The 12,371-nt window shown below is 40.0% G+C and overlaps 1 protein-coding gene across 2 annotated transcripts in view; it reads right to left on the bottom strand.

Annotated features, from left to right (window-relative positions):
* Positions 1–12,371, bottom strand: part of TRPM6 (transient receptor potential cation channel subfamily M member 6) — a 162,445-nt gene that overhangs the window by 112,347 nt on the left and 37,727 nt on the right. For both annotated transcript variants that reach the window (XM_033237090.1, XM_033237089.1), the window contains 2 exons: positions 5,384–5,561; positions 3,225–3,438 (listed from right to left, as the gene is read on the bottom strand). In XM_033237090.1, coding sequence (XP_033092981.1) covers positions 3,225–3,438; positions 5,384–5,561 — 392 coding nt within the window. The remainder of the gene's footprint in view (positions 1–3,224; positions 3,439–5,383; positions 5,562–12,371) is intronic.

Here is a 12,371-nt window from a genome sequence, read left to right as displayed (position 1 = left end):
CTGTATCCTTCCCAAGACTTCCAAGGTGCCCTCAGTTGACACTAGAATTCATCTCCCTCTTCCTTGTATTCTCAAAACACTTCCTTTGAATCTCAACTATAACCCAGTCAGCATCAATTTCTCACTAGTTGCTTTTTGTCTGTTACAGCCCAACCCATCACTAAATCTGGGGTCCACGTTACTCCTCTTTCATTCCTAACACCTATCCAAATGCTTTTCACATAGTAGATTCTTAAGGCTTGTGGCATTCAATTTAAGTAAATGTCAAAGATTCATGCGAAATTATGTTCAACTATGGTTGAGAAGCCTGTCAAGAATAGACAGAAGCTCATAAACAGAGTTCAAATTTAAACGTGCACGGGAATCATCTGGGTATGTTGTTAAAATGCAGGTTCTGATTCTGCAGGTCTGGGGTGGGGCCTGAAATAGGCACTTTCAGCAAGCTCTCAGTCCATGGTGATGCTGCTGGTCCAGGGACTAATCCTTAAGCAGCCAGGCCACAGAGGAGCTGTGGTTGAATCAGGTCAGACTGATTGTTTTATGTTGTTGTTGTTTTCTTTTTTTGTTTGTTTTTAAGGCAGAGTCTCACTCTGTCACCCAGGCTGGAGTGCAGTGGCATTATCTCGGCTCACTGCAAGCTCTGCCTCCCGGGTTCACACCATTCTCCTGCCTCAGTCTCCCGAGTAGCTGGGACTACAGGCGCCTGCCACCACGCCCAGCTAATTTTTTGTATTTTTAGTAGAAACAGGGTTTCACCATGTTAGCTAAGATGGTCTCAATCTCCTGACCTTGTGATCCACCTGCCTCAGCCTCCCAAAGTGCCGGGATTACAGGTGTGAGCCACCATGCCCGGCCCTTTTTTTTTTTTTTTTTTTTGGACAAGGTCTTGCTTTGCCACCCAGGCTGGGTGCAGTGACATGATCATAACTCACTGCAGCCTTGACCTCCCAGGTTCAAGAAAGCCTCCCACCTCAGCCTCCCCAGTAGCTGGGTCTACAGGTGCACACCACCATGTCCAGCTAATTTCTGTAATTTTTTAAAGATGGGGTTTTGCCATGTTGCCCAGGCTGGTCTCGAACTCCCAAGCCCAGGTAACTCACTAGCTCTCAGTTTCCCAAAAGGCTGGGAATGAACCACTGCATCTGGCCTGACTATTGTTTAGCGGAGATCCAAGTATTTCTCATTTCCCATTTCTTTTATTTATATGAAGTATTCCAATCATCTTCACACTACTCTATTTGCGTTCCTTTAGGTTAGCTGGCCATAAACTCAATGATCTTTTTAAGGCATTAAGTAAAATGAAGCATGACATCCAGTTAGTTATTCAAAGAAAAAGCCTTGCCCAAGCCTGTCTGTTTAATGACTGATGTGAAACTTCCCTACCCACCCACTTTTTTACTGGAAATCAAATAAGGACTATACAATGGACTTAGAATTCTGCCAACTTCAGTTTCTTCCAAGAATGTGAAACAAGCTCTATAAAACAGGTACAATAAACTATGCGTTACCTATTTGTGACGGGCCAAATCCCTTGGTTTTATTTTGCTTTGTTTTTTCAGTTATTCACTTCCTTCATTCCTTTTCAGCCAAAAGAAACTTTGTTACCTCAGTACAAGGTGCTAAATACTTAGGCAGATAGATGTTCAGGCCCTGGCCTCTAGTACACAACCAGAAGGAGAGCTAACACATTGACTCATCCTAGCCTGTAAGGCAAAATATCAACATTCTACAAGTGCTACAGGCAGTAAATGCTGTAGAAATTAAAAGACAAAAGTGAGTAGCTCTAGTGGAGATATTCAGGAGGCTGTTTCATGGGTGTGTTGGCATCTCGTGTAGATCTTAAAACATGGGCAAAATTTGATAGGAGACGCTGGGCAGGCCATGCCAAACCAAAAGAGAAAAAAGTAAAGGGAAGATAGAAAACCACAGGTTAGGCTGGACACGGTGGCTCATGCCTGTAACCCCAGCACTTTGGGAGGCCAAGGTGGGCAGATCGCCTGAGGTTAGGAGTTCGAGGCCAGCCTGGCCAATATGGCTTCTCTACTACAAATACAAAAATTAGCCGGGCATGGTGACAGGTGACTGTAATCCCAGCTACTCGGGAGGCTGAGGCAGGAGAATCGCTTGAACCCGGGAGGTGGAGGTTACAGTGAGTCAACATTGCATCATTGCACTCCAGCCTGGGTGACAAGAGCGAGACTTCATTTCAAAAAAAAAAGAAAGAAAACCACAGGTTAGTAATAAATTGGTAAGAGACACGAGTTTATGGAATCACTAGTTCTCAATCCTGGCTGACATGCTTCAGTAGCTCTGGACAAAAGCCTCTAATTCATCTGGGGAAGAGCCTGTACGTCAGTATTTTAAAAGCTCCCCAGGTTGTCCTTACGTGCAGACAGTTCACACACACTGAATCAAAGAAATATGGTCAGAGCCCACCGGATAAAGTTCTTGAATTTCAGATTTCAAGGAATGTAAAAGAGTCAGTGATTGAGATGGTGAGTGTTTTGGCAATCATGCAGTTAAAAAGAAAAAGTATTTACTCATGCCCAAAACACACAATGCAAATTTTACCCACATCACTGATTTCCCAAATCTGAGAAACTGACAATGATTACAAGAGTTAGCGAAAGTCCAGGCCCACACACACTATGCACTTGCATGGATTCATGTCCCTTCTAGCCTTACTGTAGTTGGGAGCTCAGGAAAGACTATTTTCTTTTCCAGAGGTTTATCTGAAGTTACATTAAAATAGTATATTCTGGCAAAGGTAAAAACACATTCCAGGAAAAACCTACGATTCTTCTGGTTTATTTTCTAGTCACTAGGATCTTTCTTCCTCACCACCCCACATATCCTAGGAATGAATGCTACAGAGCAGAGATTATGTGGCACACTACGTGATTCACAGTTAGAAAGGAGAAAAAAAAGAGAAGAAAGAAAAGAAAGAAAGAAGAAAGAAAGAAAGAAAGAAAGAAAGAAAGAAAGAAGAAAAAGAAAGAAAGAAAAGGAAGGAAGGAGAGAGAAAGAAAAGAAAGAAAGAAAAAGAGAAAGAAAGAAAAAGAAAGAAAGAAAGAAGGAAAGAAAGAAGGAAGGAAGGAAGGAAGGAAGGAAGGAGGGAGGGAGGGAGGGAGGGAATGAGGGAGGGAGGAAGGGAGGGAAGGAGAAAGGGAGGGTGGAAGAGAGGGAGGGAGGGAGGTGGGAGAAAGGGAGGGAGGGAGCTTTACCTGTATTGATGCCTTCAGTTATTATCCATGCTCCTGTTGTCTCTGCAGCTTTAACCAAACCTTGGTTGAAAATCTCTCTAAATTTAGAGGGCATAGTAAAGTTCTGGATGCCCCCATGGACTGAGATCACCAGCTTGGGCAGTTCCATTTTCCACTCTTTCAACATTAAATGTAACAGATGATCCAATTTAGTATCATAAGAAGTTCTAATATACTGCAAGAAAAGCACATGTAGGTGAACAGAACATTGTAAAAAAGATAGGCCAGACACAGAAACAATGAGCACCCAGCAGGGCAACTGAAATGCCCAAAATCTAAAAGGAAGTATGTGGGATCTCTTTAAAGTTCATCTTCATATAATGGAAATATTTACTTTTAAAAGATCCCACACTCCCATTAAGTTCCTTCTGGGAATTACAAGTCACTGTAGGAAAGCTTCCTTTGGTTTTCAGGGCTGGCCCTCCAATGCTCTCCAAAGAACCTGGGGTGAGGCAGAAATACTTCAAACAGGCAGGGTGCAGTGGCTCACGCCTGTAATTCTGGCACTTTGGGAGGCCGAGGTGGGTGGATCACCTGAGGTCAGGAGTTCAAGACCAGCCTGGCCAACATGGTGAAACCCCGTTTCTACTAAAAATACAAAAAATTAGCCAGGCATGGTGGCACATGCCTGTAATCCCAGCTACCTGGGAGACAGAAGCAGGAGAATTGCTTGAGCCCAGGAGGCAGAGGTTGCAGTGAGCTAAGATCACTCACTGCACGCCACTGCACTCCAGCCTGAGTGACAGAGCAGGACTGTGTCTCAAAAAAAAAGAGAGAGAGAGAGAGAGAGAAAGAGAGAAAGAGAGAAAGAAAGACTTCAAACAACTGGCCAAAATCACTATGTCAGCAAACCTTTTCATCAGAAGCTATAACAAATAGGTGAAATGGGATTTTTCATAAATGCTATGGCTTTCCATTTACTTACTTAACCATTTCACATATTTGCATTATTTAAATTAAAATTCAAGAGCATGGACACTTAATTTATTGTAAATTTTACCTTCTGATCATTCCCTTAAAATTGTAAATTTTACCTTTTAACCATTATTCCTCTGAAAACACTCTCGTTCCAAAATACTTTTCACAAAATAGTCATCTCTTTAATAGTCAATGTAAGCAAAAGAAAAGATGAGGGAAATCAAAGCCAGCAGGTAGCCCCAGAATCATTTTTTATTTTACCTAAGATTGTATTGCATGGCTGGCTTCCTTCTTCCCGCAAATGCAGATCATTCAAATGACACTGAGATGAATTTGCCTCCCTCGAACTTATGTGAATCAACAGCAAGAATAAGTCAGATTTATAGGAAGAAGTAAGGACAATAAGAAACCATGAATTATGAAACAAAAATAACCACAGGCAAAGATCTCCACACATGCAAATAGGAATTAACACATGATCCTCCAGAACGTGACAGTAAATTAAAACAATTTCCAATTCATCTTTGAACTTCTTTTTTTTTTTTTTTTTTTTTGAGACGAAGTCTCATTCTGTCACCCAGGCTGGAGTGCAGGGGTGCAAACTTGGCTCACTGCAACCTTGGCTCACTGCAACCTCCGCCTCCCAGGTTCAAGTGATTCTCCAGCCTCAGCCTCCTGAGTAGTTGGGATTACAGGCCCGTGCCACCACACCCAGCGAAATTTTGTATTTTTTAGTAGAGACAGGGTTTCGCCATGTTGGCCAGGCTGGTCTCAAACTCCTGACGTCAGGTGATCCACCTGCCTTGGCCTCCCAGAGTTCTGGGATTACAGGCATGAGCCAACGTGCCCAGTGTGAACTTCTTGATACATAATTCCTTTATTCCAAAATTAAAATATTAAAATTTCTGAACATCAGGAATGGTGCAGTTATTGAAAAATGTGAAGGCAGAAATACTTCAAACAGGCAGAAACCTGTTAGTAGAAACCCCATCTCTACTAAAAATACAAAATTAGCCAGGCGTGGTGGTGGGCGCCTGTAGTCCCAGCTACTTGGGAGGCTGAGGCAGGAGAATCGCTTGAACCCAGGAGGCAGAGGTTGCAGTGAGCTGAGATCCCGCCATTGCACTCCAGCCTGGGCGACAAAAGCAAAACTCCGTCTCAAAAAAAAGAAACCAGCAAAACAATTTGGGTTATTAGCAAACCTTGGCATGGGAAGTGTGCTCTCCATCTTGGAAATTAATCGTGCCAAAAGTATCTGTTGGACTTCTCATTGTGTGCTTTTCAACAGACCATTGTTCACTTTCTTTACCCTTGGCAGCTGAGATGGTCCAGGAATAATCTATCCCAGTATGGTCTCCAATCAGTCGGCCACAGTAACACCTTAAATTCAAGACCAAAAAAAACTCAACTTCAAAATAGAAAATAGATGCAATGTTTCTATCTTTTTCTAAAGCAATGTATAGATGCCATATGGTATTTCTTAAAACTTCACATTAAGGTTTATATTAGATTTCTAACATAGGACTGTCTTCTAAGTTTAGAAACACTATTAGTGGGTCTCTCCCTTGGCTGCACATTAGGATAATTTGGGGAATACTTTTTTTTAAACGCAGGAATACTTTGGAGATATTGAAAGTTTGGTTCCAGTCCACTGCAATAAAGTAAATATGGCAATAAAACTGGTCACACAAATAGTTTGGTTTCCCAGTGCATATAGAAGTTATGCTGACACTATACTGTAGTCTATTAAGTGTTCAATAGCATTATGTCTAAAAAACAACGTACATACCTTAATTAAAATAATTTATTTCTAAAAAATGCTACCGACCATCTGAGCCTTCAGTGAGTTGTAATCTATGTGCTGGTGAAGGATCTTGTCTCAATGTTGGTAGTTGCTAACTGATCAGAATGGTGGTTGCTGAAGGTTAAGGTGGCTGGGGCACTATGTCTTAAAATAAGACAACAATGAAGTTTGCCACATTGATTGACTCTTCCTTTCACAAAAGATTTCTCTGTAGCATGTGATGCTGTTTGATAGCATTTTGCCCACAGTAGAACTTATTTCAAAACCGGGGCAATCCTCTCAAACTCTGCCACTGTTTTATCAATTAGGTTTACGTCATATTCTAAATCTTTTGCTGTCATTTCTACAATGGTCAATCTTCATCAGTAGGTTCCATTTCAATGAATCATTTTCTTTGTTCATCCATAAGAAGCAACTCCTCATCTAATCAAGTTTTTTAATGAGATTCAGTCACACCCTTCAAGCTCCAGTTTTGATCCTAGATGTCTTGCTATTTCCAGCACCTTCTACAGTGACTTCCTCCACTGAAGTCTTGAACCTCTCAAAGTCATCCATGAAAGCTGGGATCAACTTCTCCAAAACTCTCATTAATGTTGCATTTTGACCTCCTCCTATGAATCACGAATGTTCTTAATGGCATCTAGAATGGTGAATCCTTTCCAGAAGGTTTTCAATTTACTTTGTCCGGATCCATCAGAGGAATCACTATCTATAGCAGCTAAAGCCATACAAAATATATTTCTTAAATAATAAGAGTTGAAATTCAAAATTATTTCTTGATCCATGGGCTGCAGAATGGATGTTGTGTTAGCAGGCATGAAAACAACATTCATCTCCTTGTAATATTTCTGTTAGAGCTCTTGGGTAACCAGGTGTGTGGTCAATGAGCAGAAATATATTTAAAGGAATCTTTTTTTTTTTAAGCAGTAGATCTCAACAGTGGGCTTAAAATATTCAGTAAACCATACTAAAAACAAATGTACTGACAATCAGGCTTTGTTGTTCCATTTATAGAGCACAAGTAGAGTAAATTCAGCGTAATTATTAAGGGACCTAAAATTTTGGCATGGTAAATGAGGGCTGGCTTTAACACAAAGTCACCAGCACTGGTGCTGATAGACTTGCTCGATCCAAGGTTCCTACAAACCTCCAATTGTCTCCTAACAAGAGAGTCAGCCTGTCCTTTGAAGCTTTGAAGCCAGGCATTGACTTCTCTCTAGCTATGGAAGTCTTAGATGGCATCTTCTTCCAACATAAGGCTGTTTGTCTACATTGAACATCTTTGTTTAGCATAGGTACCTCATCAACAATCTTAGCTAGATCCTCTAAATAACTTGCTGCAGCTCCTGTGTTAGCATTTATTGCTTCACCCTGAACTTTTATATTACAGAGGCTGCTTTTTTCTTGAAATCTCATGAACCAACATCTGCTAGGTTCAAACTTTTCTCCTGAAGCTTTCTCACCTCTCTCAGATTTGACAGAATTGAAAAGAGTTAGGACCTTGCTCTGGATTAGTCTTTCATTTAGGGGAATGGTGTGGCTGGTTTGATCTTCTATCTAGACCACTCAAATTTTCTTCATATCAGCAATAAAGCTGCTTCTTTTCTTATCATCTGTGCATTCACTGGAGTAGCACTTATAGTTTCCATCAAGCACCTTTGCTTTGCATTCACAACTTGGCTAATTGTTTGGCACAAAAGGTCTAGCTTTCAGCCTATCTCAGCTTTCAACATGCCTTCCTCACTAAGCTTAATTATTTCTAGCCTTTGATTTAAACTGAGATATGTGAGACTCTTTATTTCATTTTGTTTCATTAAGTGGCCATTATAGGATTATTAATTGGCCTAATTTCAACATTGTGGCATCTCAAGGTAGAGGGAGGCGCAAGGAGAGGGAAAGAGACAGGATCGGTCAGTGGAATAGTCAGAACATATATAACATTTATCTAATTGTTTGCCCCATCTTATATGGGTGCAGTTCATGACACTCCAAAACAATTATAATAGTGACATCAAAGATCACCGATTAAAGATTGTCATAACAGATACAATAATGATAAGATGAAAAAGTTTGAAATATTGCAAGAATTATTAAAATGTGATGCAGAGACAAGAAATTAGCATGTGCCATTGGAAAAATGGCACTGATAGACTTGCTCAATGCAAGGTTCCCACAAACCTCCACATTATACAAAATGCAATATCAGTAAAACACAATGAAGTAACACACATGAGGTATATGCCTGTACTAAAAATCTCTTGCATGCTCATGTTCATAGCAGCATTATTCTGAATATTCACAAAGTGGAAGCAACACAAATGTCTATCAGTGGAGGAGTGGACAAACAAAATGTGGTATATAAATACCACGGTATATGATTCAGCCTTTAAAAGGAAGAAAATACTGACACATGCTATAACATGGAAAAACCTTGAAGACATTATGCTAATTAAAAGAAGTCAATCACAAAAAGATAAACAGGCCAAGTGTAGTGGCTCATGCCTGTAATTCCATGTTGGGAGGGCAGGGTGGGAGGATCGCTTGAGGCCAAGAGTTCACGACTAGCCTGGGCAACACAGTACAGCAAAACCCTGTCTCTACAAAAAATATAAAAATTAGCCCCGCATGGTGGCACAAGTCTGTAATCTCACCTACTAAGGAAGCAGGAAAATCACTTGAGCCTGGGAGGCAGAGGCTGCAGTGACCTGAGATTACATCACTGCACTCCAGCCTGGGCAACAAAGTCAGAATCTGTCTCAAACAAAACGAAAAGTAAAAATAATTTATCATTTTATGCATTATCTACAACGTGTTGAATAAAACTAACAAAAATACAAATATAGAGGGAAAGACTTATAATTTAGATGAGTAAAAAGAACCTCTCTGACATTTTGGGATGGATGATTTAAAAAAAATTTACATAAAAAATAAATAAAAAGAGCCTCTCTAGGAAATCAGTTTGACATCAAGAGAGTTCTTATCTCTTCAAAATAAATATCGAGACGCAGAGAAAATTTGTCATTTATTATAAATAATTGAGTACAGTTCCTACTGTGACTTTCACCTCACCTTGATTAATCAATCAACAGATAAGTTGATTCTGCTTAGCTGCCTGGATATTAAATTTCTGTTTTCTTTAGATTTCTTGTCAATACAAACAAGTCAATTTATGGCCCAGTATATGAATAGACATTTAAGGGGTAAATTGTTTGCTTCTTTCTTTTCCCTATAATTAAAGCTCATTCTCTTCTTAAAGCGAAATTCATATTTCTAAATTTATGTGCCTCCTTTGCAAGAAGGGCCCTATTATATTATTTTAAAGTTCTTGCTATACCTATCTAATTCTCATTTAAAACAATTACATTATTTTCTGGTATGAACTTCAGTGACCAATTTTTAAATGAGAATTAGATAAGTATAGCAGGAACTTTAAAAACTGAAAACATTTTTCTTATTGAATTTTTTTTTTTTTTTTTGAGACAGAGTCCCGCTCTGTTGCCCAGGCTGGAGTGCAGTGGCACACACGATCTCTGCTCACTGCCCCCTCCACCTCCTGGATTCAAGCAATTCTCCTGCCTCAGCCTCCCAAGTAGCTTGGTTTACAGGGGTGTGTCACCATGCCCAGACAACTTTTTTGCATTTTTAGTAGAAACGGGGTTTCACCATGTTGCCCAGGCTGGTCTTGAACTGTTGACCTCAGGTGATCCACCCACTTTGACCTTCCAAAGTGCTGGGATTACAGTCGTGAGCCACCACGCCCGGTTATTTTACAATATTTTTCTAAAATGTACACTTTTAAGAAGTTATCTTCATCTATTAAAATCTTCAGACCTGGGTTTGTTTACAAGTTCCAAAAAGCCTAGTCATCAATCCTATGAGTCTACAAACCACACATGGCTCCATGCACTAATTCACCATGACATTATTCCTTTCCTACCTTGAGTATATAGATGAGGTGTTCTGCAAGCTAACAATGGTCTTTTCACAATTAGATGCTACTATGTACCCATCATCAAGTTTTAACCAAAAATGGCTGACAATGTCAAGTATTAGCAAGGACATATTTCTTTTGTAAAAAAATTTTTTTAAATTATTATTAGTTTTAACATTCTCACTTTTTAAAATTTTTACTTTTTAGTTTGAGATAAGTTCTTAATCTGTCACCCAGGCTGGAGTGCAGTGGTGTGACCATGGCTCACTGCAGGCTCGACTTCCCGTGCTCAATTAATCCTTCCACCTCAGCATCCCGTGCAGCTGGAATTACAGGCATGGACTATCACATCTGGCTAATTTGGGGTTCTGCCATGTTGCTCAAGCTGGCGTTGAACTCCTGGGGTCCAGCAATCCTTCTGCCTCAGTCTCTCAAAGTGCTGGGATTTTTAATCATTATTTTAAGATGTTAATTTGCATTCAATATTGTCAAAGGCAGGCTGGTCTGATGGTAGTAGATTATCAGAACTTACTAACATTAGTGTCACTAAAGTTGGTGTACAATCCCCCACTGCTAAATTTGACTGGCTTTAAATATATATAATATATATAGTCATATATCTATGTAGTCAAAGACAAAGTATACTCTAAACCACTGTCATTCTTGATTTTAAGGGCCATAAATAACTTTGTGTCTCTGATTAAAGTTATGAAGCCTACACTCAGGAATTCTGAAAAATAAATAAATAATGCAGTTATGAAGCCAGTCTCAAGAAATAATATATACGTAGTAGTAGTTCCCCCTTATCTTCAGGGCATATGTTCCGAGACCTCCAGTGGGTGCCCAAAACCTCAGACAGTACCAAACCTAATTGCTGTCAATCAGAACAGGTTTCTGTTCGTGTCTTCCACCCACAAATGCAACAACTGTTTCATTTTAACTAAGCACTTATCAAAATTATGGCCCTGTGGCCATAATTTTGCAACTGAAGGTCCAGCAGTAAAACTAGCATGAATTTCTTTTTCCTTCTTCACAATTTCATGGATAGAAGATGGGTTCATACCACAGATATTAGCAACTTCAGGTAACTTTTATTCTTACCTTATTAAGCTGAGAACTTTCACCTTTTCACTTAAAGAAAGCACTTTATGGCTCTTTGGCACATCCAAATTGCCTGCATCACTACTCTTGCACTTTGGAGCCATTATGAAGGGTGACTTGGATCCAAGTACTGCAACACCAAGATAGTCAACCTGATAACCCTGACAGCTACTAAGCCATTAACAGGTGGGGAGCGTCTGTAGCATGGCTAGGCCGGATAAAGGAATGATTCATGTCCCAGGCTGGACAAAGCAAATGGCAAGAGATTTTATCAGGCCACTCAGAATGGCACACAATTTTAAAACTATAAATAGTTTTATTTTGGGATTTTCTATTTAATATTTTTGGCCCATGAGAAACTGAAACAATGGAAAGTAAAATGGGAGAAAATGGAGGACTACTCCTTTCAAATTTCTAAACCTTCTTTAATTAAAAATCGCATCCTGATCCACAGTTTTCCCCAACTGCCCTGCCTCCAGCTAGATGGTAATGCCTGCAATGCCTCACCTGAGTCAATATTCTTCTTGACAGCTTTTCATTCTAAATTTCAGTGTCTATATTCTGATGCACAATTAATTGCATAAACTACGTAAGGTGCAGTATACATTAGCAAATGTTATATTTAACTTCTATATATCTGCTTATCTGATAACAAATATATCCAGTGAGAAGAAAAAAACGTAAAGAAATCTAGACAGGGCCAGAGCTCAATTTCCAAACTGTTCTAAAGAGACGACAGAGACAAATATATTTGAGTACAAGGTAGAGAAATGTGGCTAGCTGTTATGGACTGAATTGTGTTCCAAAAAATTCATATGCTGAAGCCCTGACCCCAATGTGACTGTATTAATTACCTCCTTAAAGTTAAATTAAGTTAAATTCAGCAGGGCGCGGTGTCTCACGCCTTTCATCCCAGCACTTTGGGAGGCCCGGGGGGCAGATCACCTGAGGTCAGGAGTTTTAGATCAGCCTGGCCAACATGGTGAAACCTCATCTCTACTAAAAATACAAAAAATTAGCCAGGTGTGGTGGCAGGTGCCTGTAATCCCAGCTACTCGGGAGGCTAACACAGGAGAATCGCTTGAACCCAGGAGGTGGAGGTTGCAGTGAACTGAGATCGCACCATTGCACTCCAGCCTGGGCAATAAGAGTGAAACTTCGTCTCAAAAAAAAAAAAAAAGTTAAGTTAAATTAAGTCATAAAGGTGGAGGACTAATTTGATAGAAATGATGTCCTTAGAAGAGGGAGAGATCCCAAGGATGTGTGCACACAGAGAAAAACTATCTGAAGACACAGTAAGAAGGTGGCCATCTGCAAGCCAAGGAGAGACCACAAGAGAAACCAACCCTGCAAA

Source organism: Trachypithecus francoisi, unplaced genomic scaffold (assembly GCF_009764315.1).
Source record: "Trachypithecus francoisi isolate TF-2019V2 unplaced genomic scaffold, Tfra_2.0 Lachesis_group16, whole genome shotgun sequence".
In the NCBI taxonomy this organism is placed as follows: domain Eukaryota; kingdom Metazoa; phylum Chordata; class Mammalia; order Primates; family Cercopithecidae; genus Trachypithecus; species Trachypithecus francoisi.
The sequence above is the reverse complement of the archived record's forward strand: the minus strand, read 5'-3'. Positions and strand labels throughout refer to the sequence as shown.